The sequence below is a fragment of the Scyliorhinus torazame genome, chromosome 21 (genome assembly GCF_047496885.1).
Source record: "Scyliorhinus torazame isolate Kashiwa2021f chromosome 21, sScyTor2.1, whole genome shotgun sequence".
In the NCBI taxonomy this organism is placed as follows: Eukaryota; Metazoa; Chordata; class Chondrichthyes; order Carcharhiniformes; family Scyliorhinidae; genus Scyliorhinus; species Scyliorhinus torazame.
Window position 1 is genome coordinate 92,887,110 of NC_092727.1, and position 22,380 is coordinate 92,909,489.

The window sequence follows — 22,380 nt, forward strand, 5'->3', positions numbered from 1 at the left end:
CATTTCTTAATTGCAACTGCTCACATGCAGGGCCGTGATTATCTGTGTATATTTTGGCACCCTAGCTGCTGGTCCTGACTGGCAATCTTTAGTCAAATCCAAATTAATAAATCCAAATTTTGCAAAACAATACAGTGGGATTTCACAACGACTGTAAAAGGACCACTTCCTGATATATATTCTTGATCTATATTAATGACCTAGAAATGGGTGTACACAATTTCAAAATTTGCAGATGACAAAACTTGGAAATATTGTGAACTGTGAGGACAATAGTGATACACTTCAACAGGACATGGACAGGAATGGGCAGAAACGTGACAGATGACATTTGGTGCAGAGAAATGTGAAGTGGTGTATTTTTGGTGGAAGAACGATGACAGCAATATTAAAATAACTTGTGAAATTCTAAAGGGAGTGCAGGAACAGTTAACAGGCAGAATCTTTTGCCCTTACCCTATGAACTTGGGGTTGGAACCATTTCTGGTTCCCAACCTTCTTCTACCTATCAGGAAACCCGCCCAAGAGGTCTTCCCAAAGGCTGCCTGTGGGTCCCTGAGGCTGCGGACCCAGTCAGAGAGAACTTAGCTTTGGAAGAATTTGAAAAGAGCTGCAGGTTGTTCAAAGTCAAACGTCTCTGAAGAATAGAGTTGGTGACTTTTAATCTGGGTGTGTGCAAGTTTGGCGTAACCATATTTGGACACCTGCTGATTTGAGCATCACATCAACAACCTACCATTGGGAGCCCTGTATTTATTGAGAGAGGGCTGATGGTGCACGTGACATCCAAAGAAACTACTCCAACCAGCTTTTTTTTTTACAGCTTATCTGAGTATCGCATTTTGATTGTAGTTTGATTTCCCATCATCGGGAGCAGAGCCCAGCAGTAATGACATTCCTCGTTGTATGATTTCCCCGGGATGTAGGCTGGCTTTATCTGGACTGGTGCATTGAGCTGGAGACTGCAGATGCCTAAGACTGGGAGTGAAATGAGAGAGGATTTTATCCTGTTTCTCACATGGAGTTGGTGACTGCGGGCATCAATGATAGACAGGTCCCAGCCTCTCTGCAGATCTCCATCACATCACCTTCCTATATAAGAGGGGGAGGGGGGAGGAAAACCTCAATTATTTTTAAACTGCTACTAATTGGTGCAAGGGATGTGAAATCATGATTCTTGTGCAATCCTGGATTTTTGTTCCATTCTTCTACCTCACTTGTCCTACAGGTAAGCAAGCGCACTTGTCTTTCTTTTGAAAATTGGCGCTTTTCAGATAAGTGCCAATGCATCAGTTTCCCCCGCCACCCGTTAGGGCGAATTTTAGCTTACACTGTAATTATTTCCCCCTGAAACCTGCGATTCGTCCATTATTTTCAGTGCGGGTTGCTGCATTGACACATTCTGCAAAGCTCACTGAGTGAGCAGTCAGCAATACGGCGTTGCCTGCTTGGCTGTGTGAGTGTGTTAAAAAAAAAACCCTCAGATTTAGCATTCAAATTTGAGGATCGAGCCATAATCAGACTCCTTCGATTTTTGCACTGAACTTTCCCTATTATTGTTGTTGTTGTTCAAGGGTTTATTAAAGCCGAGATCCAGACAGGAGCGGTGTGGAAGGAACGGTGGAACGGCAGGGCCGTCTTACAAGAAGCCACCAAACCTCAGCGGTTAATCCCCAGTGTTCATTCAGGAAAGGAAATCGGGCACCGCCGGCTCAGCACCAGAATCCGCAACAACAGCACTGGTGCCCACGTAGGTTTTCAGCTCTCTTTCCACATTCTCTTTCGCAACAGTGAAAGCTGCTTTAATTGCCCTCTCCTTCACCTTTTAGTACTGCTGTGGGCAGGACAAGTTTATTCATGTTTAAAATACCAGGCAAAGCTGAGCCGGCAATGTCAACTCAGTGCCACCAACTCTGGAGAAGCTGCTACGTTTTGTCAATGGTGCTTATTGGGAAGGACAGGATCTTATGCAAGACCCGGTCTGGGTTCGCCTACTGCCACGACCCTATGGTCTCGTCCTTGTGTCAATTTATCAAATCATATTTAAAATAATAGGTAGATTCATTGTCCAGCACCAATCTATTTTAAGTGTCAGCTGCAGCTTTGTTGGTAGGACTTTCGTGTCTTGAGTCTCAGGTTGCTGGGTTCAAGTCCCACCGCGCCATTCAAGAGTACAGAAATGAAGGCTGACCTTCCAGTGCAGTACTGAGGGAGCGCCACACTGGCAGAGGTGCCATTTTTCAGATGAAACATTAAACCAAGACCCCATCGGCTTGCACAGATGGATGTTCTGCTTGCTCAGGTGAATGGGGTGTCACAGTGGCACAGTGGTTAGCGCTGCTGCCTCACAGCTCCAGGGACCTGGGTTTCAATTCCGGCCTCCGGTGACTGTGTGGAGATTGCACATTCCCCCTGTGTCTGCGTGGCTTTCCTCCAGGTGCTCCGGTTCCTCCCACAGTCCAAGGATGTGCAGGGTAGGTGGATTGGCCATGATCAATTGTCCCTTAGTGTCCAAAAGGTTAGGTTAGGTGGGGCTACTGGGTTAAGGGGATAGGGCGGGGGCCTGACCCTAGGTAACCTACCCTTTCAGAGGGTCGGTGCAGACTCGATGGGCTGAATGGCCTCCTTCTACACTGTAGTGATTCTATGTAGTGATTCTTTCGAAAAGGCCTATTTCTAATAGGTTACCTCTGTCATCCTGGCCGATATTTACCCCTCGATCAACATTATTAGTTGCGGGGATTTGTTGCGTGAATATTGCTTGCATCAATTCCTATATTACAGCAGTGTCTACACGACAGAAAGTATCTTATTGGCTGTAAAGCACATTTCAGTGGTCGTGAAAAATGCCATATAAGTGCAGGCTTTTTTTAATATTCGAATTGTCAGGACAATGCTGGTTGGGCTCAAGGCAGAGAACATTTGCTAAACATTCAAAAGTGATATTATGCCTGTATTCAGCAAATTCATTAATTTTGGAGTCATTTGCATTCTGGATGTTTTGCGGGGGGGGGGGGCAGTGTTCTGCTCAGGGTACTTTTAAAATTGTCATTTTATAAATCACATTGTCCATTCTGTTTTTTATAGTTTATACATCTTGCACAAGCAAGCTTCCTGATAGAAATGTTCGGCTCATCCTTCATTTTGGACCTAGACTTGAACCAGTGAGTATTGCATTCAGAATGGCCAATAACAGATTGATGTGAGATTAGAGTGAGATTGTTGAGCTAGTGCATTCTGTAGTGTTCTGTTTGGTCTAAGTGTAAAGTAAAAGCAATTAATCAAACTCTTAAAAACTGGAAGATGCAAGTGCAATAGAGCAACATGGGAACACATCCAACATTTAGATGATCATCAAGTAGGCTCCCAATCAAAATGTTAGTGCTCTAATTTGTATTTTAACTTTACGACTTCAGCCACTTTCAAGCTTATTCCACAATGCCACTTTGTGCCTAATAGTATACTTGCTATTGACTGCAAGTAGCCAGGTATTGAAATATAAGCATCGGGCTTCCAGGGGTGCTGATGAATTAGGATGATATGTCCAGAGGCTGTGTATCCATTTGATTTAACCCATAATCCAATACCTGCCATCAATCTAGGCGATATGGGGGCAGATGCCTGCACGTCTCAAGGTAATTAGCAGTTTTACAAGACTTTTTTGTGCTATTGCCAAACACTAATTTTACCCCTACTGGATTCACATATAAACTGAGATTCCGATAAATTCTTGGGAATCTGCATTGTTCATTGAATGAACAAAAATCTGGAAATTCTACAATGTTGGTGAGGTTTCAGCAAAACATATGTTGAGCAAAGGCTGCATTGGAGGTTCTGAAGTAAATGCTGATTGAAAGTAGTATTTTTGCAGTGCTATAAGCCAAATATTTTATAAAAATTGAAGAAATAAGCAAACTAGCATTCAAACTTGTGTTATGTATTCTGATCAAAAGATATGCACAGATTATAAACCTGTTTTAGCTCCGTTGACTGGACAGCTGGTCCGTGATGCAGAGTAAGGCCAACAGCATGGTTTTCAATTCCCGTGCTGGCTGAGGTTGTCCATGAAGGCCCCGCCTTCTGAACCTTGCCCCTTGCCTGAGGTGTGGTGATCCTCAGATTAAATCACCACCAGTCAGCTCGCCCCCTCAAAGGGAAAAGCAGCCTATAGTCATTTGGGACCATGGTGACTTTTTACTGATTATAGAAAATATTCTTCACCTTCACAATAAGGATATGAATTCTTCTCTCTTCTCTCCAGTCCCACTGATATTGTTGGTGGTTTCACTTTGAGACCCCAGGAGATCATCCAAAATATCTGCTTATTTGTTTTTGTTACGTCTGTTCCTTGCCCACTGGTGAGGAGACAACAAAACAGCCCAGCAAAACAGATCGGATTTCCTTTTCTTCTCCAGAAGGAAGTGCCTGACCTCCATTTAGCAATTTGCCAGAGGCAGTAGTGTTGGGGTAGGGGATGGGCAGGGATGATGGGGGAAAAGCCTATACCCGTTGTTCTGCCTCATTGCATTGCTGTTGTGCTGTTTGTTATACAACCCCCCAAAAATAAGAGCCTATTAAAACCAAACTCTTAATGAACTAAAATGTGGTATTTAAAGAGCATTATTATTACTATTACATATGTTGATTTATTTTGCAGCACATGAGCATTTTTGTTTTCAATTTTTAGAAAAATATGTTAAACCGTTGCGTGCGCAGAACCTGGGTCTCCCTGGCCTCCAGCTAGCAAAGAGGGTAACAAAATATAAGAATTGTTCACTTTTAAAAGGATTCATTTATTTTTTGATCCAGATTGTGGATCTCTGGCTGATCCCAATTTGTGAATGTTTCTGACTTTGTGTTGCAATGTAACAAGCGGCTATTAGGCTGCCTATTAGGATGTTTGAGAATTAGTGGCAGGTTAAGAGACCTAATGAAAACCATTGTCAGAGGACGACATGAATGCCAAGATGTGAGAACACAATTGCAGTGTAAAAATATTGCATGCAAAACTTGAAATGAACCTTAAGCAGTTGGCAAGTAACTGTGTACATTTCAATGTGGAATGAATTTGAAATATTACAGAGTCCCTGTAAGTTCAGTAATACTTAGGGAGTGTGCACTGAATGTAAGTCAGTAAGAATAATTACAACAAACCCTCTGCTGATGCAGTTGCAACTTAATAAATGCATCATCTTTATTTCCAAGAAAGTTCACACTTGTATTTGAGTTACTTTTAGAACTGGTTATTCCATCTGGGGTAGATGGTGCAATAAATGAAATGTTATACTTTCATCAAGTGCTTAGTTTTGGCAATGGATATCTTAGTTTGCTTGTACTTAGGGCCTTGCTTTATGATGAGAATTATTGAAAATGTTGCATAATTTGTACATTTTGGAATTTTTTAAAAACAGCAGTAAAAGATGTGAATAACCTGATTGCTCCTTATATGGAGGACTATTGTAGCCATCTGGGATGGCCACTTCCAACTAGGTACAGGGAAACTCGCAAAGCCTAGTGGGTAAAATGGACAAGCCAAGACTCAGGCAGGCTCAGATCCTGAAATGCATATTTGTAAGCAAGAAATCCAGATGATATCGAAACTCCGTCCAATTAGCATTTTAATGGGGCAAATTAGCATTTGAACGCCCATCTTCACCGAGACAAAGGACTGGTACTCGAGCAACCGGGACAGTCCCAGACATTTCGGCGCCACTCCCTGTTCAAGGGAAACGCAAACAACGGGGTCAGTGACCGCTTGGGACACGCCCAGCCATCCAGATCTCCGCCCACTTATTGGTTAGGAATCGAACGGAGTGATCAGGGATCACCCAATTAGTAGGGCCCAAACCGGAGGACCGCCCAAAAGAGCACGAAAGCCCCAAGTATAAGAAGAAGAGCTTGCTATATGTTCGCTCTCCCTTGGTCCTGGTACCCCAGTCATGGCCATTTCCAAGCGCAGCAACACCAGAAGCAAGTACAAGTTCAACGCTCGCTATCAGACGGATGAGCCTAGCTGAGCAGCAGTTACTCCTTCCGACTCGATAGATCCAGAATCGGCCACTGAAATGAAAGGAAAATGAAAATCACTTATTGTCACAAGTAGGCTTCAAATGAAGTTACTGTGAAAAGCCCCTAGTCGCCACATTCCGGCGCCTGTTCGGGGAGGCTGGTACGGGAATTGAACCGTGCTGCTGGCCTGCTTTGGTCTGCTCTAAAAGCCAGCGATTTAGCACAGTGTGCTAAACCAGCCCCCTGTTTTCTGACCTAAGCTGGGTGCTGAAGTTAAGTACAGGTTGTCTTAGTCGATAGGTGTAATTAACTAGTGTTTATGTTGCATGACTAATTGTGTGTAAATAAAGTACCCTTGACCTTGAACTAACTAACTGGTGTTTGGCTCTTTGATCGATAGCCGGTCGAAACTTGTGGTATCATTTGATACCTGGCGATTCTAAGCATTAGGACATAAATAACATAGAAATAAGGGCAAATTCACTGATTGCCATAATTGGAACAGAGCCACAGAAAGGACAGAGAAAAGAGTATAGGAAAGAACAGGTAACACTATAAATCTTCACTTTTCCTATCTCTGGAATTTTCTATCATATAATTTTACAAATTTTCAAAATACTGGTTGAGAGGGTTAATAAACTTAGTGTAGTTAATGTCACATTTCTGGACTTTCAAAAGGCATTCCAGCTATGTGGAAAGATTAGGGAAAAGGTTATCTTCCTTACTTCAGAGAAAGATAAGGGGAGGTTTAATAGGGGCGTTTAATATTGTACAAGGCTTTGATGGAGATGAATCAGGATGGACTGAATAGCCACCTTCTCGGCTCTATCATTCTGTGATTTTTATGGACTCATTTCAAGGTAGCAAGTAAACCAATTGTTTTGTGTTTTGATTTCTAACTCCGGCAAGTGTTCATTGAAAGCCATATACTGTGGCTGGGGACTAAGGAAGAATTAACTGGATGTTTGTCCTGTTTTTTAAAATCACCAAGCACTATGCTTTTGATAGTAATGGAAATACCTGGATTGGGAGTATTGTAAGAAGCTCAAATGTCCCTTTAGTTCTGTTTCTCTGTTTTAGGGAGTGGGCAATGTTGTGACTACATCTTTTCAAATGAGTTTACTGATTTGCCAACTAATATCACACATGATTGACATTCTGGACCAGCTTATCAACGAAGAAAGGATATCACTTCTGTATCATGTTGTTCAATACATGTAAACACGACATCAAGAAAACCTGTCGGCCATTCCTGTACTTTTGAAAATGGTTTTGTATATGGTGTGTGATCTTTCTGGGTTCCAGTTTAAACTTTGATGTTAAGAGGCAAGAGTATAACTTGTTTCAGTGAATCTTTTCTTCACCAAACAGCAACTAAGATGCAGGTAACATCTAACCTCACGCACCGGCAAATTTTTAATTTATTCTTTCTTGAGATGCGGGTGTTGCTGGAAAGGCCAGGATTTCATGCCCATTTGTAATTTTCCTTGAATTGAGTGTCTTGCTAAGCTATTTCAGAGGGCAGTTAAGGGGCAACCACCTTGCTATGAGTCTAGAGTCATATATAGACCAGACCGGGTAAGGATGGCAGATTTCCTTCCCGAAAGAACTTTGGTACAACCAGATGGATTTTTACAACAATCGAAGATGGTTCCGTGGTCACCACTACCGAGGTTAGCTTTCAATTCCAGATTTTATTAATGTAATTTAAGTTCCACCAGCCATGGTGGGATTTGAACCTATGAACCAGCTCATTATCCTGGATCTCTTGATTACTAGTCCAGTGACATTACCACTATGCTGCCATTCACCCCCCCCACCCCCCATTATGCTGCCATTCCCCCCACCACCCCCCCCCCCACCCCCCCCCCCCACCCTCCCCCCCCCACCCACCCCCCTCCCCACCCCCCCCCACCACCACCCCCACCACCACCACCCCCACCACCACCCCCACCACCACCCCCACCACCACCCCCCCACCACCACCCCCCCACCACCACCACCACCACCACCACCACCACCACCACCACCACCACCACCACCACCACCACCACCACCACCACACACACACACACACACACACACACACACACACACACACACACACAAGTGTAAGCTGAGTGTTTCTCAATTCCCGGTTTGGGTCACTGTCTGTGCGGAGTCTGCATGTTCTCCCTGTGTCTGAGTGGGTTTCCTCCGGGTGCTCCGGTTTCCTCCCACAAGTCCTGAAAGACGTGCTGTTAGGTGAATTGGACATTCTGAATTCTCCCTCTGTGTACCAGAACAGACGCCGGAATGTGGTGACTAGGGACTTTTCACAGTAATTTCATTGCAGAGTGAATGTAAGCCTACTTGCGACAATAAAGATTATTAATTAAAGCTTAGATAGTTGAGGCATTTGTTATTTTGAAAGAACGATACTGAATCAATTTGTGATATAGTAAAATGTCTGTCTCTGAACCTAGTTCTGAATAAACTTGAATATTAGTTGTAGCCAGTTGAATTCAGATCATAAGCATGGATATTTAGTGTTGGCCAGAAGGAAAATCCTGTATATTTTTAAAATTATACATTTAGGGTGCACAGGTAATTTTTCATGTCCACTTTGCCAGCAAGAAGCTGTGTCCACCAGCATTCCAAATCAAAAGAACACATTTGTATTGCTCCAGTTTTAAGGTTAGAAAATCATGGGCAGTATGTGCCTGAATTTCTGATGAGTTGCCAGCTCCCCACTGGGACTACTGACTTAGAAAATACATGTTTATTCAGCGACTTTGTGTTAATTGAATTGGTGTTGACGGGGTTATAATTTTGTGACGGCTTGATTGATCTGTGGTTTGCTACACTAATGCATTGCTTTGTGCTTGAGAGATCAGACTATTTTCTAAATGATGAGAAGCTGTAAACTGTGGAGAAGTAGACCGATTTAGGGGTCCAAGTACAGAAATCACTAAAAGCTAGTGGGCAGAAACATAAATAATTAAGAAGGCGAATGGAATGTCAAACTTTCTCTCCAGGGGCTTGAAGGCTATGCTACGGTTATGTAAAGCTCTGCTTAGATTTTCAGTTCCAGGCACCACACCCCAGGAAGGATGTATTGGCCTGGGAGGGTGTGCAATGCAGATTCACCTGAACGATACCTGGTCTAAAAGGCTTTAATCATGAGGGCACAAAGAAGGTTTGTATTCTCTTCAATATAAACAATGATAGGGAATCTAATTGAGGTGTTAAAGATTAAAGGACTTGATAAAGTGGAAATAATCCTGCTGTTGCGGCAGTCCAATAAGGGGGCTATAATCTTAAAATTAGAGATAAACCTTTCAGGGATCATGTCAGAAGGCAGAGGTGCGCCTGGAGGTGGGGGACTGGGACAGTCACTGAAGGATGCAAAAACTTAAATTGAGGAGAGTTTATTAGTCAAGGGTGCTGAGGGTTACGGAACCAAAACTGGTCGATGGTGTTGAGGTACAAATTGACCATGATCTAATTGAATGCTGGACGATGCTCAGGGGTGGAATGAGCTACTCCTCGGTTTCTATACCCTCACTGTGTGCCATGTAGAGTTTGATTAGCAAATGACTAAACCTGAGGAGGTGTTGATGTGATGTCAAGGCCTTCCACTTATACACGCCCATTTTGTTTTGAATTTCATCTTAATTTGCGATGGGGGAAAAAAATGGGATTTTAGTCAAGGAGAGGAACATGCAAAAATAAAGGTGACTGGAAATCAAGAACGCTAAAAAAACAATCCAATCACATTCAAATCACTTAAGTAATATTGGTAAGACGATATATGCCTTGGAATAAAATTGTTGGATCTTATCCAATTACAAAAGGCTTGCACTTGGTTGCCAGCAGTGAAATAAACTTTGCTCACCATTTATTTAAGCTTACAGGTGCCCATGTACACTTTTTTCCCTCAAGCTGCACACATTTAACTGCATGATTCTATGATTAGGAATTGGCAACAAATGCTGGCCTAGTCAGCGATGCCCGCATACTGTGAAATAATGTTAAAAATAAGCAGGGAGGTGTGAAGCTGTGGAGGGATTTGATTAAAATGGAACTATTGTATTGAGTTTAATTTAATTTTAGATGTGAAATGCTGTCTGCCCTTGGAGCAAATTTTCCTTTGGGGTGGAATAGTACTTTCTGTGTTATTTAAGTCTAAGTGTATATTAAATAATGTAAGACCTTGAAATTATTCTGCACTGCAGAAATTCATGCCTTGCACTGTTGCAAAGTGGAACTTGGTGAATATTTCATATAAGATGGAAACTGGATGTTATTGAAACAAGTACATTTACATGAGCAAAACATACTGCTCACTATAACCACGACAACCCTTTATGGAAATAATATCCCTGAAGGCAGAAGCTCTTCAAGCATATACTGACAGCCTCCATTTTCCTACCCGTTCTTCATGTAAAGTCTAAACAGTGAATGTCAATGTAATTTAATATTGCGATGAGGGGACTCCTAAGTGAAATACCCCTTTCTGAGCTAAGGGCTACGGAGATCAATTGGAGTGTCTACTATTTCAATTGAAACCGATTTAACTCTGCCCAGTACAGGAGTCAGAAATACATGTCTTCCTGTAAGATCAGCCTCACATCAGACTACAAATTACTTACACAGTTTTTTAAAGAAACATTCTCTCCCTGTTCACCACCTATTTGAATGTGAAAGGACACTTGTGAAACTTCAAAGCATATCTGTGACTGTATGATGTAAAGATATATGGCATAAAACTTCATGATGCTGGATTTGCATGACCATTTTCACTGTGGGTATTGTGACCGGAGCAAAACGTAATTCCCCAAAGAGGAATTTTTAAGGTATGTGGGACTCATGTCACCCACTTAGCTCTTGAGCGCTGAGTATAGTTTTAAGAAGAAATATTCTATAAATGGTACGCTTTATGCACTTAAGTCCATCATTGAGCACCCAGTTTTCTTTTCACTTGTTTAGGAGTGGCCATTAAATTCACTCAATGGATTTTGGTGACAATGGCAGACTTTTTGATGATGGTGCCGTTTTCCAAAGGAAATTTAACAGCATAACGATCGACAGTAAAAGCAGTTTAAAAAAAAAAATTCACCCATTCATTCATGGGATGCCGACATCGCTGGGAAGGCCAGCATTTATTGCGCATCCTTACATTTATTAGAAGTGAACTGAAACAATTTACCCAAACTGCTTATTTCATGGGAAAAATAAAATGGAATGGCACGTCCAAAATGGTGGCAACTGTGTTCCTGTTTTTGTGCAATCTGAGCTGATATATGAGAGGGAAAAGGGTTGTGAATGAAGAGGAGCATGATCAATAGAAAATGTTATTTCGGGGGCGGGACGGTGGCGCAGTGGTTAGCACTTCTGCCTCACTGCACTGAGGACCTGGATTCGATCCCAGCCCCAGGTCACTGTCCATGTGGAGTTTGCACATTGTCTGTGTGGGGCTCACCCCCACAACCCAAATATGTACATGGCAGGTGGATTGGCCATGCCAAATTGGTCCTTAATTGGAGAAATAAAAAAAAAGAAAATGTTATTTAGGTTGATTTAGGTTAAAGATGAAGTACCCAGTAAAGCCTAAGGAGAACAGGTTGTTATTAAGAGGGAGGAAGAGTTTGGTGTGTTAAAAAGCACACCTACCATAACAAATCCCCAGGGCCAGATGACATCTATCCCAGATTACTGAAGGAGACAAGATGAAATCGCTGGGCCACTGACAGAAATCTTTGTGTCCTCATTGGCCACAGGTGAGATCCCAGAGGATTGGAGGATAGCCAATGTTGCACCGTTATTTAAGAAGGGTTGCAAGGATAATCCAGGTAATTATAGGCCAGAACTTGACGTCAGTAATAGTGAAATTGTTGGAAAAGATTCTCAGATATCGGATCTATGCACATTTGGAAGTGAATGGTCTTATTAGCGACAGGCAGTGGCTTTGTACAAGGAAGGTCATGTCTCACTAATTTGATTGAATTTTTTGAGGAGGTGACAAAAGTGATTGACGAGGAAAGGGCTGTGGATGTTGTCGACATGGACTTTAGTAAAGCATTTCATAAGGTCCTTCATGGCAGGCTGGTGCAAAAGATTAGATCACATGGGGTCAGGGGTGAACTAGCTGGATGGATCCAGAACTGGCTTGGCCATAGAAGACAGAGGGTAGCAGTGGAAGGGTATTTTTCCAAATGGAGAACTAGTGGTGTTCCGCAGGGATCATAGAATGTACAGTGCAGAAGGAGGCCATTCGGCCCATTGGGTCTGCACCGGCCCTTGGAAAGAGCACCCCACTTAAGCCAACACTTCCAACCTATCCTCATAACCCAGTATCTGTTCTGGGACCTCTGCTCTTTGTAATATATATAAATGACTTGGAAGAAAACGTAGCGGGTCTGATTAGCAAGTTTGCGGATGATACTAAAATTGCAGGAGTTGCGAATAGATGATTGTCAGAAAATACAACAGGATATAGATAAGCTGCAAAATTGGGCAAAGAAATGGCAGATGTAATTTAACTCGTACAAATGCAAGGTAATGCATTTTGGTAGATCCGATTCAGGTGGGAGCTATAAAATAAATGGCAGAATCATCAGGAGCATAGAGACACAGAGAGATCTGGGCATGCAGATCCACAGATCCTTAAAAGTGGCAGCACAGGTGGAAATGGTGGTAAAGAAAGCATATGGCATGCTTGCCTTCATAGGATGGGGTATCGAGTACAACAGCTCGAAATTTATGGTACAATTATATAGAACGTTGGTTAGGCCACTTTTGGAATACTGTGTCCAGGCTTTTTCCCAGGACGGAAATGACAATTACAAGGGGGCACAAGTTCAAGGTGAGGGGGGAAAGGTTCAGTGGAGATGTGCGGAGGAAGTTTTTTACACAAGTTGGTGGTGGTGGCCTGGAATGCACTGCCAAGTGAGGTGGTTGAGGCAGATACGTTAGCAACTTATCTGGATAGACACATGAACAAACGGGGATACAGGCGGTTGGTCTAGATAGGACACATGATCGGCGCAGGCCTGGCGGGCCCAAGGGCCTGTTCCTGTGCTGTATTGCTCTTTGTTCTTTGAGAAGTGAACACACAAGTTTATATTCATTGGTAAGGTATCAGTGAGAGGTGTCACATGAGACACAAAAAGTAAGTCTGTAGATGCAGCATGTAATCAAGAAGGCTAAAACAATGTTATCCTCTAATACAAAAGGAATTGACCATAAAAATAACGATGTTATGCTTCAGTTATATAGGGCATTGGTGAGACCACATCTCAAATACTATGTGCAGTTTTAATCTTTCTTTAAAGAAGGATGTAAGTCGTTCAGAAGAGGTTTACTGGCCTGATACCTGGAATGAGTGGGTTGTCTGATGGGGATATGTTGGACAGGCTGGGCTTGTTTCCTCTGGCGTTTAGCAGTATGAGGGGGTGGCTTGATCCTGAACGGTCTTGACAAGGTGAACGTGGAAAGGATGTTTCCTCTTGTGGGTGAGTCCAGAACTGGGGGCACTGTTTTAAAATTAGGGGTCAGACTTTTAGGACAGAGATGAGGAGAACTTTTTTTCCCTTGAGAGTTGTATCACTTTGGATCACACTGCCTCAGAAGGCAGTGGAAGCGGGATCACTGAATATTTTTAAGGCGGAGGTAGATATATTCTTGTTGGGCAGGTAATCAAAGTTACCGGGCGTTGATGGGGAATTTGGAGCTCCATACAAACAGATCAGCCATGATCCTATTGAATGGCAGAGCAGGCTTGAGGGGCTGAATGGCCTACTTCTGCCCTTATTTTAATTGTTTGTATACTAGTTATGGATTTACGATGAGTCTCAATGACACTTCCTGCTCTGCCTGTGGCTCTGATGCAGCCAGCTGTATTTTTTTCCACCTCAGGGCCTTTTCAATAAAACGAAGGAGCCGATTGTGAAATATCTCACGGCTCTTCTGCATTCAGGGAATGAGTGCTTCGAGGCATATCAAATTTAATCATTTTTCCCCCCCAAGCACTGCAGTCACACTGTTAACTTGCAGCAAAAAGGTTATAGTTGGGTGTCTGAAAGCAACAAGTGTCACCCACCTTTACACCTGGTGACTATCAATCAGTTTAATGGTGTAATTCACCATAGAAACTTTCAATCTTTTACCCTACAGTGTCCAGATCATAAGTCTGTCTTTTCCATCACTGTGATCCGACTGGTTGCACTTAGCTGCATCTGCTGCTGCCCTCCAGTGCTAACCTCAGTCGCATTTGTGGATCACTAAGCAAGCATCCCATTTGCATAGGCTGGTGGACAAAGATTGGATTGGATTTGTTTATTGTCACGTGTACCGAGGTACAGTGAAAAGTATTTTTCTGCGAGCAGATCATTAAGTACATGAAAAGAAAAGGAAATAAAAGAAAATACATAATAGGGCAACCCAAGGTATACAATGTAACTACATAAACACCGGCATCGGATGAAGCATTCAGGGGTGAGGTGTTAATGAGGTCAGTCCATAAGAGGGTCGTTTAGCAGTCTGGTAACAGCGGGGAAGAAGCTGTTTTTGAGTCTGTTCGTGTGTGTTCTCAGACTTCTGTATCTCTTACCCGATGGAAGAAGTTGGAAGAGTGAGTAAGCCGGGTGGGAGGGATCTTTGATTATGCTGCCCGCTTTCCCCAGGCAGCGGGAGGTGTAGATGGAGTCAATGGATGGGGGGCAGGACCGTGTGATGGACTGGGCTGTGTTCACGACTCTGAAGTTTCTTGCGGTCCTGGGCCGAGCAGTTCCCATACCAGGCTGTGATTTAGCCCGATAGGATGCTTTCTATGGTGCATCTGTAAAAGTTGGTAAGAGTTAATGTGGACATGCCGAATTTCCTTAGTTTCCTGAGGAAGTATAGGCGCTGTTGTGCTTTCTTGGTGGTAGCGTCGACATGGGTGGACCAGGACAGATTTTTGGTGATGTGCACCCCTAGAAATCTGAAACTGCTAACCATCTCCACCTCGGCCCCGTTGATGCTGACAGGGGTGTGTACAGTACTTTGCTTCCTGAAGTCAATGACCAGCTCTTAGTTTTGCTGGCATTGAGTGAGAGATTGTTGTCGTTGCACCACTCCACTAGGTTCTCTATCTCCCGCCTGTATTCGGACTCATCGTTATTCGAGATCCGGCCCACTATGGTCGTATCGTCAGCAAACTTGTAGATGGAGTTGGAACCAAATTTTGCCACACAGTCGTGTGTGTACAGGGAGTAGAGTAGGGGGCTAAGTACGCAGTCTTGCGGGGCCCCGGTGTTGAGGACTATTGTGGAGGAGGTGTTGTTGTTTATTCTTACTGATTGTGGTCTGTGGGTCAGAAAGTCGAGGATCCAGTTGCAGAGTGAGGAGCCAAGTCCTAGGTTTTAGAGCTTTGATATGAGCTTGGCTGGGATTATGGTGTTGAAGGCGGAGCTGTAGTCAATAAATAGGAGTCTGATGTAGGAGTCCTTGTTGTCGAGATGCTCTAGGGATGAGTGTAGGGCCAGGGAAATGGCATCTGCTGTGGACCGGTTGCAGCGGTATGCGAATTGCAGTGGATCAAGGCGTTCTGAAGTATGGAGGTGGTGCGCTTCATGACCAACCTCTTGAAGCAACTTCATTACGACTGAAGTCAGGGCCACTGGACGGTAGTCATTGAGGCATGTTGCCTGGTTCTTCTTTGGCACCGGTATGATGGTGGTCTTCTTGGAGCAGGTGGGGACCTCGGAATGGAGTAGGGACAGGTTAAAGATGTCCGCGAACACATCTGCCAGCTGGTCCACGCAGGCCCTGAGTGCGGGACCAGAGATCCCGTCTGGGCCCGTCGCCTTCCGAGGGTTCACTTTCAGGAAGGCCGATCTGACTTCAGAAACTGTGATGGTGGGTATGGGTGAGTTATGGGCTGCTGGGGCACTCGACAGCAGATTGTTGGTTTCCTGCTCAAACCGAGCATAGAATGCATTGAGTTCATCAGGGAGGGGTTAGGGTTATCTCCGCTGCTGCCGGAGATACTGCTTGGCTTCGCTTTGTAGTCCGTTATGTTCTTTAGGCCTTGCCACAACCGCCGAGAATCTGTTTGTAACTCTAGCTTGGTTCGATATTCTCTCTTGGCATCTCGGATGGCTTTGCGGAGGTCGCACCTGGATTTCTTGCATAGGTAAGATCATCTGACTTGAAAGCCTCAGACCTGTCCTTCAGTAGGGAGTCAATCTTGCGATTGAGTCATGGTTTCCGGTTGGGGAACTACGTACTGCTTTCTTTGGCATGCAGTCGTCCACACATTTGCTGATGACGCCTGTGACGGTGGTGGCATACTCATTTAAGTCGGTCGCTGAGTTCTTCAATATGGACCAGTCCACTGTCTCTAAGCAGTCACGTGGGAACTCTTCTGTTTCCTCAGACCTTCTTAGCTGGATTCTCCCGTTTGAGTTTCTGCTTGTATGCCGGGAGAAGGAACACCGTCTTATGGTCTGATTTTCCAAAGTGCAGTCGGGGGATGGAACGGTAGGCGCCCTTGATTTTTGAGTCGCAATGGTCAAGCGTGTTGTCGCTCCTGGTGGGACAGGAGATGTGCTGGTGGAACTTTGGCAGTACACTCTTGAGGTTGGCCTTGTTGAATTCCCCGGCCACGATGAACAATGCCTCCGGGTGTTCTGTTTCGTAGTTGTTTATAACTGTGTACAGTTCATCCAGCGCCTTCTTCACTTCTGCCTGGGGTGGGATGTAGTCCGTTATATTCTTTAGGCCTTGCCACAACCTCCGCTGCGATAATGGCTGAAGTGAACTCACATGTAAGATTGTATGGGCGGCACATCACGGTCAGGTATTCCAGGTCCGGGGAGCAGTAGGTCGCTAGGGTCTCCACATCCAAGCACCAGGAGGAGTTGATGAGGAGGCACACCCCTCCACCCTTTGCTTTGCCTGATGACGCGGTTCGGTCCGCCCGGTGAATTGAGAAACCTTCAGGTTGTATGGCACAGTCCGGTGAGGCAGGGGTGAGCCATGTCTTTGTGAAACAGAGCACACAGCAGTCTCTTACTTCCCTCTGAGAGGTAAGTCTAGCGTTAAGTTCATCCAGCTTGCCGGGACCTGGCAGGTAAGTCAGGGGGGGTGTACCCCCGGTGGCCTGGATCGCGATCGGGGCCCACCGATCTGCGGGCGGGCCTGTTCCGTGGGAGCACTTCTTCCTTCCATGCCGGCCCCTGTAGGGGTCCGCCATGGCCGGCGAGGAGAAGAGAACCCCCCGCGCAAGTGCCAAAATATGCCAGCCGGACTGAGCATGCGCGGAACCACGCCGGCAGTTCCGCGCATGCGTGAGATCACGCCGGCCCTTTGGCGCATGCGCGAACCCGCGCCGTCACTTCGCCGCCGGCTGGAGCGGCGCCAACCCCTCCGGCATCCACCTATCCCCCTAGACAAGTGAGAATTCCTCACCTTGGGGGGCCGTTGACGCCGGAGTCATTGCCGCCGGTTCTCCCACCGGTGTGGGGACATGGTCCCCAGAAGGGAGAATCCCGGCCCATGTGTTTTCAGCTTGGAGAGATGATGTCATTGCTGGGTGGAGCTAAGACATTCAAACATTTTGAAAAAATATTTTGAGTTGAGTTCTGATCTGGTGAACACTTGAGTCCACAAATAAGGTGTTTTGCTCTAATAGGATAATGTAAAAAAATGTAAAGCAGCGCAGACCTTTCAGAGGACCAGGGTACAGCTGAAACAAAACCGTTGAAACAGCACTTTGAAGACAGCCAACCAGAGTCTGCAGGGGTTCTAACAGGAGCCAAATCTGTTTTGGAAAGCAAGTATAACTCTGTGCCTTTGGGATGTAGGATGGATTGAGAGCTGTATGTTCATCTGCTGAAGTTAAGTGGGATACCAATAAAAACTATTATGGAATTGTAGCTTGCATGTTCCATTGTACATGGATACAATTTAATAATGACTCCTTCATTCTTAGCCATCTTTGTTCCAAAACAGTAACTATCTATAAAATTAACTTTTGGAGTCTCTATGGTTGTGGTATAAAATCTTCCCTAATTGCTCTTGAACTGAATGGATTGTGAGGCCATTTCAGAGGGCAGATAAGAGTCAACTACTTTACTGCGAGGTGTGGACTCGCATGTAGGCCTGACTATTAAGGATGGCAGATTTCCTTCCCTAAAGGACATTTTTTTGTACACAATTTTATTATATCAATCATCCTTAGAATCCCTACAGTGCAGAAGGAGGCAACGTGGTCCATCAAGTCTGCACTAACCCCTCCGAAAGAGCATTCTACTTAGGTCCATTCCTCCGACCTATCCCTGTAGCCCCATGCATTGAACATGGCCACCCAGCCTGCACATCTCTGTCAACAATATAATTACATTTGGGAGCCAGATGGGTTTTTACAACAATCAATGATAATTTCATGGTCATCATTACTGAGAGTAGCTTCCAATTCCAGAATTTATTACTTGATTTAAAATTCCACCAGCTGCCGTAGGGGGATTTGAACCCAAGTCTCCAGCGCTTTAGCCTGGGCCTCTGGATTACTCATCCAGCAGCGGTACCACTATGCCACAATTCCCTCTTTGTTCTTTCTCTCTCTGCTGACTAATCATCAATGTAACCAGTCAAACAAAGTCACATTGAGATAACTTTGGGATCTTCAGGCTATGAATCTGGTGCATTGCTTCAAGCTGCAGTATGAAAATATTCTTCCCCGTTGCTGTTAAAATTACATGGTGATAGGAAGATGAGGTACACTCCACCCCTGCCTTTTCTCACGATTTAAGGTAAGGCAAAGTTGCCTTCAGATGACTGGTGGTGGTTTAACCTGAGGATCACCACACCTCGGGCGAGCGGAAAGGTTGAGAAGGTGGGCCTTCATGAATAACCTCAGCCGATATGGGAATTGAACCCACGCTGCTGGTGTCACTCTGCATCATGAGTCTAGCCTACTGACCTTTTTACCCCACCTGCAGAGGCAAGTTAAATCCATCCCTAATCACAGTATACACCAGAAGGGATACATTTATTTTGGCCACTGATTTGTGATATATTTGTTGTGGCGATCCTTCAAAGTAAAATGCTATGGACGAGCGGCACAGTGGTTAGCACTGCTGCCTCACAGCTCCAGGGTCCCAGGTTCAATTCATGCCTCGGGCGACTGTGTAGAGTTTGCACTTTCTCCGTGTGTCTGCGTGGGTTGCCTCCGGGTGCTCCGGTTTCCTCCCACAGTCCAAAGATGTGCAGGTTAAGTGGATTGACCATGCTAAATTGCTCCTTAGTTAGGTTGGGTTATGGGGATAGAGTGGAAGCTTGATCGTAAGTAGGGTGCTCTTTCCAAGGGCCGGTGCAGACTTGATGGGCCGAACGGCCTCTTTCTGCACTGTAAATTCTATCATTGGTCACCTTAACATGTTTGCAAGGCAGAATGTGACCTGCATCATGTCACCTGAAGAAAGAATTAAAGAATTGATGTTTATAAAGTGGCTTTCGCGCTTGCCAGGAGTTTTCCAGAAAGATTTGCAGCCCATGAAGCACTTTCAAATTAGGTGGATTGGCCATGCTAAATTGCCCCTTTGTGTCCAAAGATGTGTCGGGTAGGTGGGGTTATGGGATAGGGTGGGGGTAGTGGGCCTAGGTGGGGCCCTCTTTGGAGCAAATAGCCTCCTTTTGCACTCCCACTGTAGGAATTCAATCATCCAGAATTCAACAGAGTTTAAAATCAAGCAGGGTGCAAGATCAGTGGCCAAAAAAAATTTGAGTGTTTCAATCCTGATGGTTTCGGTGAAATGACTTTTGACTGATTTTTGGCTTGTGCCCCATTAGTTCTGGCGTGGGTCTGTTAAAGGCCCATCGGGATTGGAGGCCTGCCTTTAGCAATAGCTATAAACCTACAAAAATGTGCATCTGGGACATTATTAGAGACAGAAAAGTTCACAAAGGGCGCGATTCTCCAGCCTCGTTACGCTCTCGCTTCAGCGAAATGAGGCCGGTGAATAGTGGGAGAGGCTAAAAAACAAGATCCATGCCAGCGACAAACAGTTTGCGATGCAACCGGCCTGCTCCCACAGACAAAATCGGGATCTCGCCGTAGCGTGGGGAGAAACTAATTATCACCACTTAAGCCCAATTTCCATACAATTAACAGGAGCCACCCCATATCCAACAACCTCCCATCATTCAGTGGCCTCCCCAACAAGTGCTCATGCTGGCTCCGATTAATACTCCCTTTGAAAACGTGAACCTGGATGAAGTGTTTCTGTGGGAGCCGAGGAGGTGAGTAGCCATCTTTGCTCGCGCAAAACAGCTTGGGGGCGCTGGGCTTGCCACCCCAGTGCTCGTGGGGGGTATGGGACCCTTGGTTGGGGGTGAGGGACTCTCCGCAGGGGTGGGCCGCCATGGGAGGGTGGGGAGGCAATCACTCGTGGCACCACCATGCCAACCCCTGGATCTTATGTACCCGTTCCGGGTGCAACCCTTGTCCCTGCCCGCCCCCCAATGACGGCTGAGGGCTCTGGCTGTACAGCTGAAGGCTATTGCTAATAGGGAATTGGCAGTCATGAGAACTTCACACATGCCAAGTGGATTCCTGTGGGAGGGTGGGCCATGTAGCATGTGGGGGTCATTGCCTAGCAACCCTGATGCCTGGACACTGTTCTTGAACAATGCAGAAGGCAACATCATGCATGCAACATCCGAACACCCAGGGGATGGGACATAGCTCCGGGGACGATTTGCACCACTTCTGACTTTGCAAAAATTAACTTAACGTGGCAGGAAAACCACAATTGCAGCAAATGGAATTAACTGCAATCCTCTGAAATGTTCTCCCATTGAATGACACAGGACACTGAGGGGTCACGTTACATAATTTTGGAGCTTAAATGTAAATATTGTACTGAATCTTTGTTCTCCACTTCCTCTGCCACTCCTCCATCAGTGCAGAGTTTAATATCTGGCTCATTGTAGATATGTGCTATACACATACACACACATTTGATCCCTGCTATAAAACTATCCACTTTCAATTCCATTTAGATACATCTGTGATGCAGGTAAATTCTAAATGACAAATTTGGACACATTCCCCCATTGAGGGGAAACTAATCTGCTGCAACTTGAAATGTAAGAAATTAAAAAGACCAACTGTTTCCATACAGACTCAGTGAGTTTACTGAGGTCCTGCATGACATTGTTGGAAGTCATACCACACGATGCATTTACTCACTGAAACAGGGATTGAAAACTGTCTTTTGCTGTCACATATTCTGGTCCGGATTGTTAAGACAGCAGATGTTGAAAGTGAGCACTGCTAAATCACCATGAGTTTGGAGGTGGAGACTGAGTTATTAATAACTTGGTGCAGAGTACTTCTGTTATCACTGATATTGTTGGCTTAGCAACAATCTGTATTAATGGTTTTTCAGCTACTCGGCTGTCATTTTTATTTGGCCTGTGGGCTGCAGGATTACTGCTGAAATTGTTAGAAACACAAAGGCTATTTTGATAAAAGCTTTGATCTGTGGCATTGGCATAACACATTAATCACAATATTCTCCACTTATACTCAATAATGATCACATGCAGTTAAATGCAGTGTCGCTTGCAGTCTAATTTCTGACCAGGTGTGCTGCTAGCTACATTTTCACACTTCAGGGCTTGGGAACAACCTGGTAAAGTGGGGAGAGATATTGAAGGCCCATCAAGATACTTATGATTTAGTTTGAGCTCGTAACTTGCATTGATGCAGGATGAATGGTTGTTGGATGTTGGTTACATTTTCCTCAGTTTCAATGAAGCCTTCATAGTCGTATGTAGGTTAACTAAGTCTTTATTGACTCTTAGAACTACAGATATTTACAAATATACAGTAAAGGGTACAAGCTAGGAGCTGACTCCATGCTTCAGTTGCCACCCGGCTCTGTCCAATCACCAATCACAAATTTGTAAGATCCTGGCTTTTGCTTTCTCAGCTGAGTTTGGAAGTCACCTTCTGGATTATTTAATCTTTTTTCCCATTTCAGAGTAAGCTTGGCGATTGAGTTTTAGCGACAGGTTTTTTCAAACTGCACAATTATTTAAAGATTTTGTAGGACTTGCTGTAGCCTGGAGTTTTAAAAGATTTAGCACACCCACCCTGGCTCTGGGACTTGAAACTGGACTTCCAAAGGAGGTTCAATTGAGTCTTCTCCTGCAGTAAGGCATTTTAGATTTCTACCCTCAGCTTCCAAGCCTTTCTTTGGAGCTTTATCCTGGCAATTTTTCCTCTGTTTCGGGAGCTTCTTTTCAGGTCAGACTACTTCATTGATGGTTTCCACAGTTTTCCAGCATTTTAGTTTTCCTTTGCATTTTCTGCGAAGTCTTGGGTTTTTTCACAAG

The 22,380-nt window shown here is 44.6% G+C and overlaps 1 protein-coding gene across 4 annotated transcripts in view; it reads left to right on the forward strand.

The window, feature by feature from the left end:
- Positions 1-799: 799 nt before the first annotated feature.
- The window catches only part of adam11 (ADAM metallopeptidase domain 11), a 256,822-nt gene continuing 235,241 nt past the window's right edge, over positions 800-22,380 (forward strand). For all 4 annotated transcript variants that reach the window (XM_072487068.1, XM_072487070.1, XM_072487069.1 and 1 more), the window contains exons 1-3: positions 800-1,228; positions 1,575-1,750; positions 3,088-3,164. In XM_072487068.1, the coding sequence (XP_072343169.1) occupies positions 1,171-1,228; positions 1,575-1,750; positions 3,088-3,164 (311 nt within the window). In that variant the 5' untranslated portion in view covers positions 800-1,170. The remainder of the gene's footprint in view (positions 1,229-1,574; positions 1,751-3,087; positions 3,165-22,380) is intronic.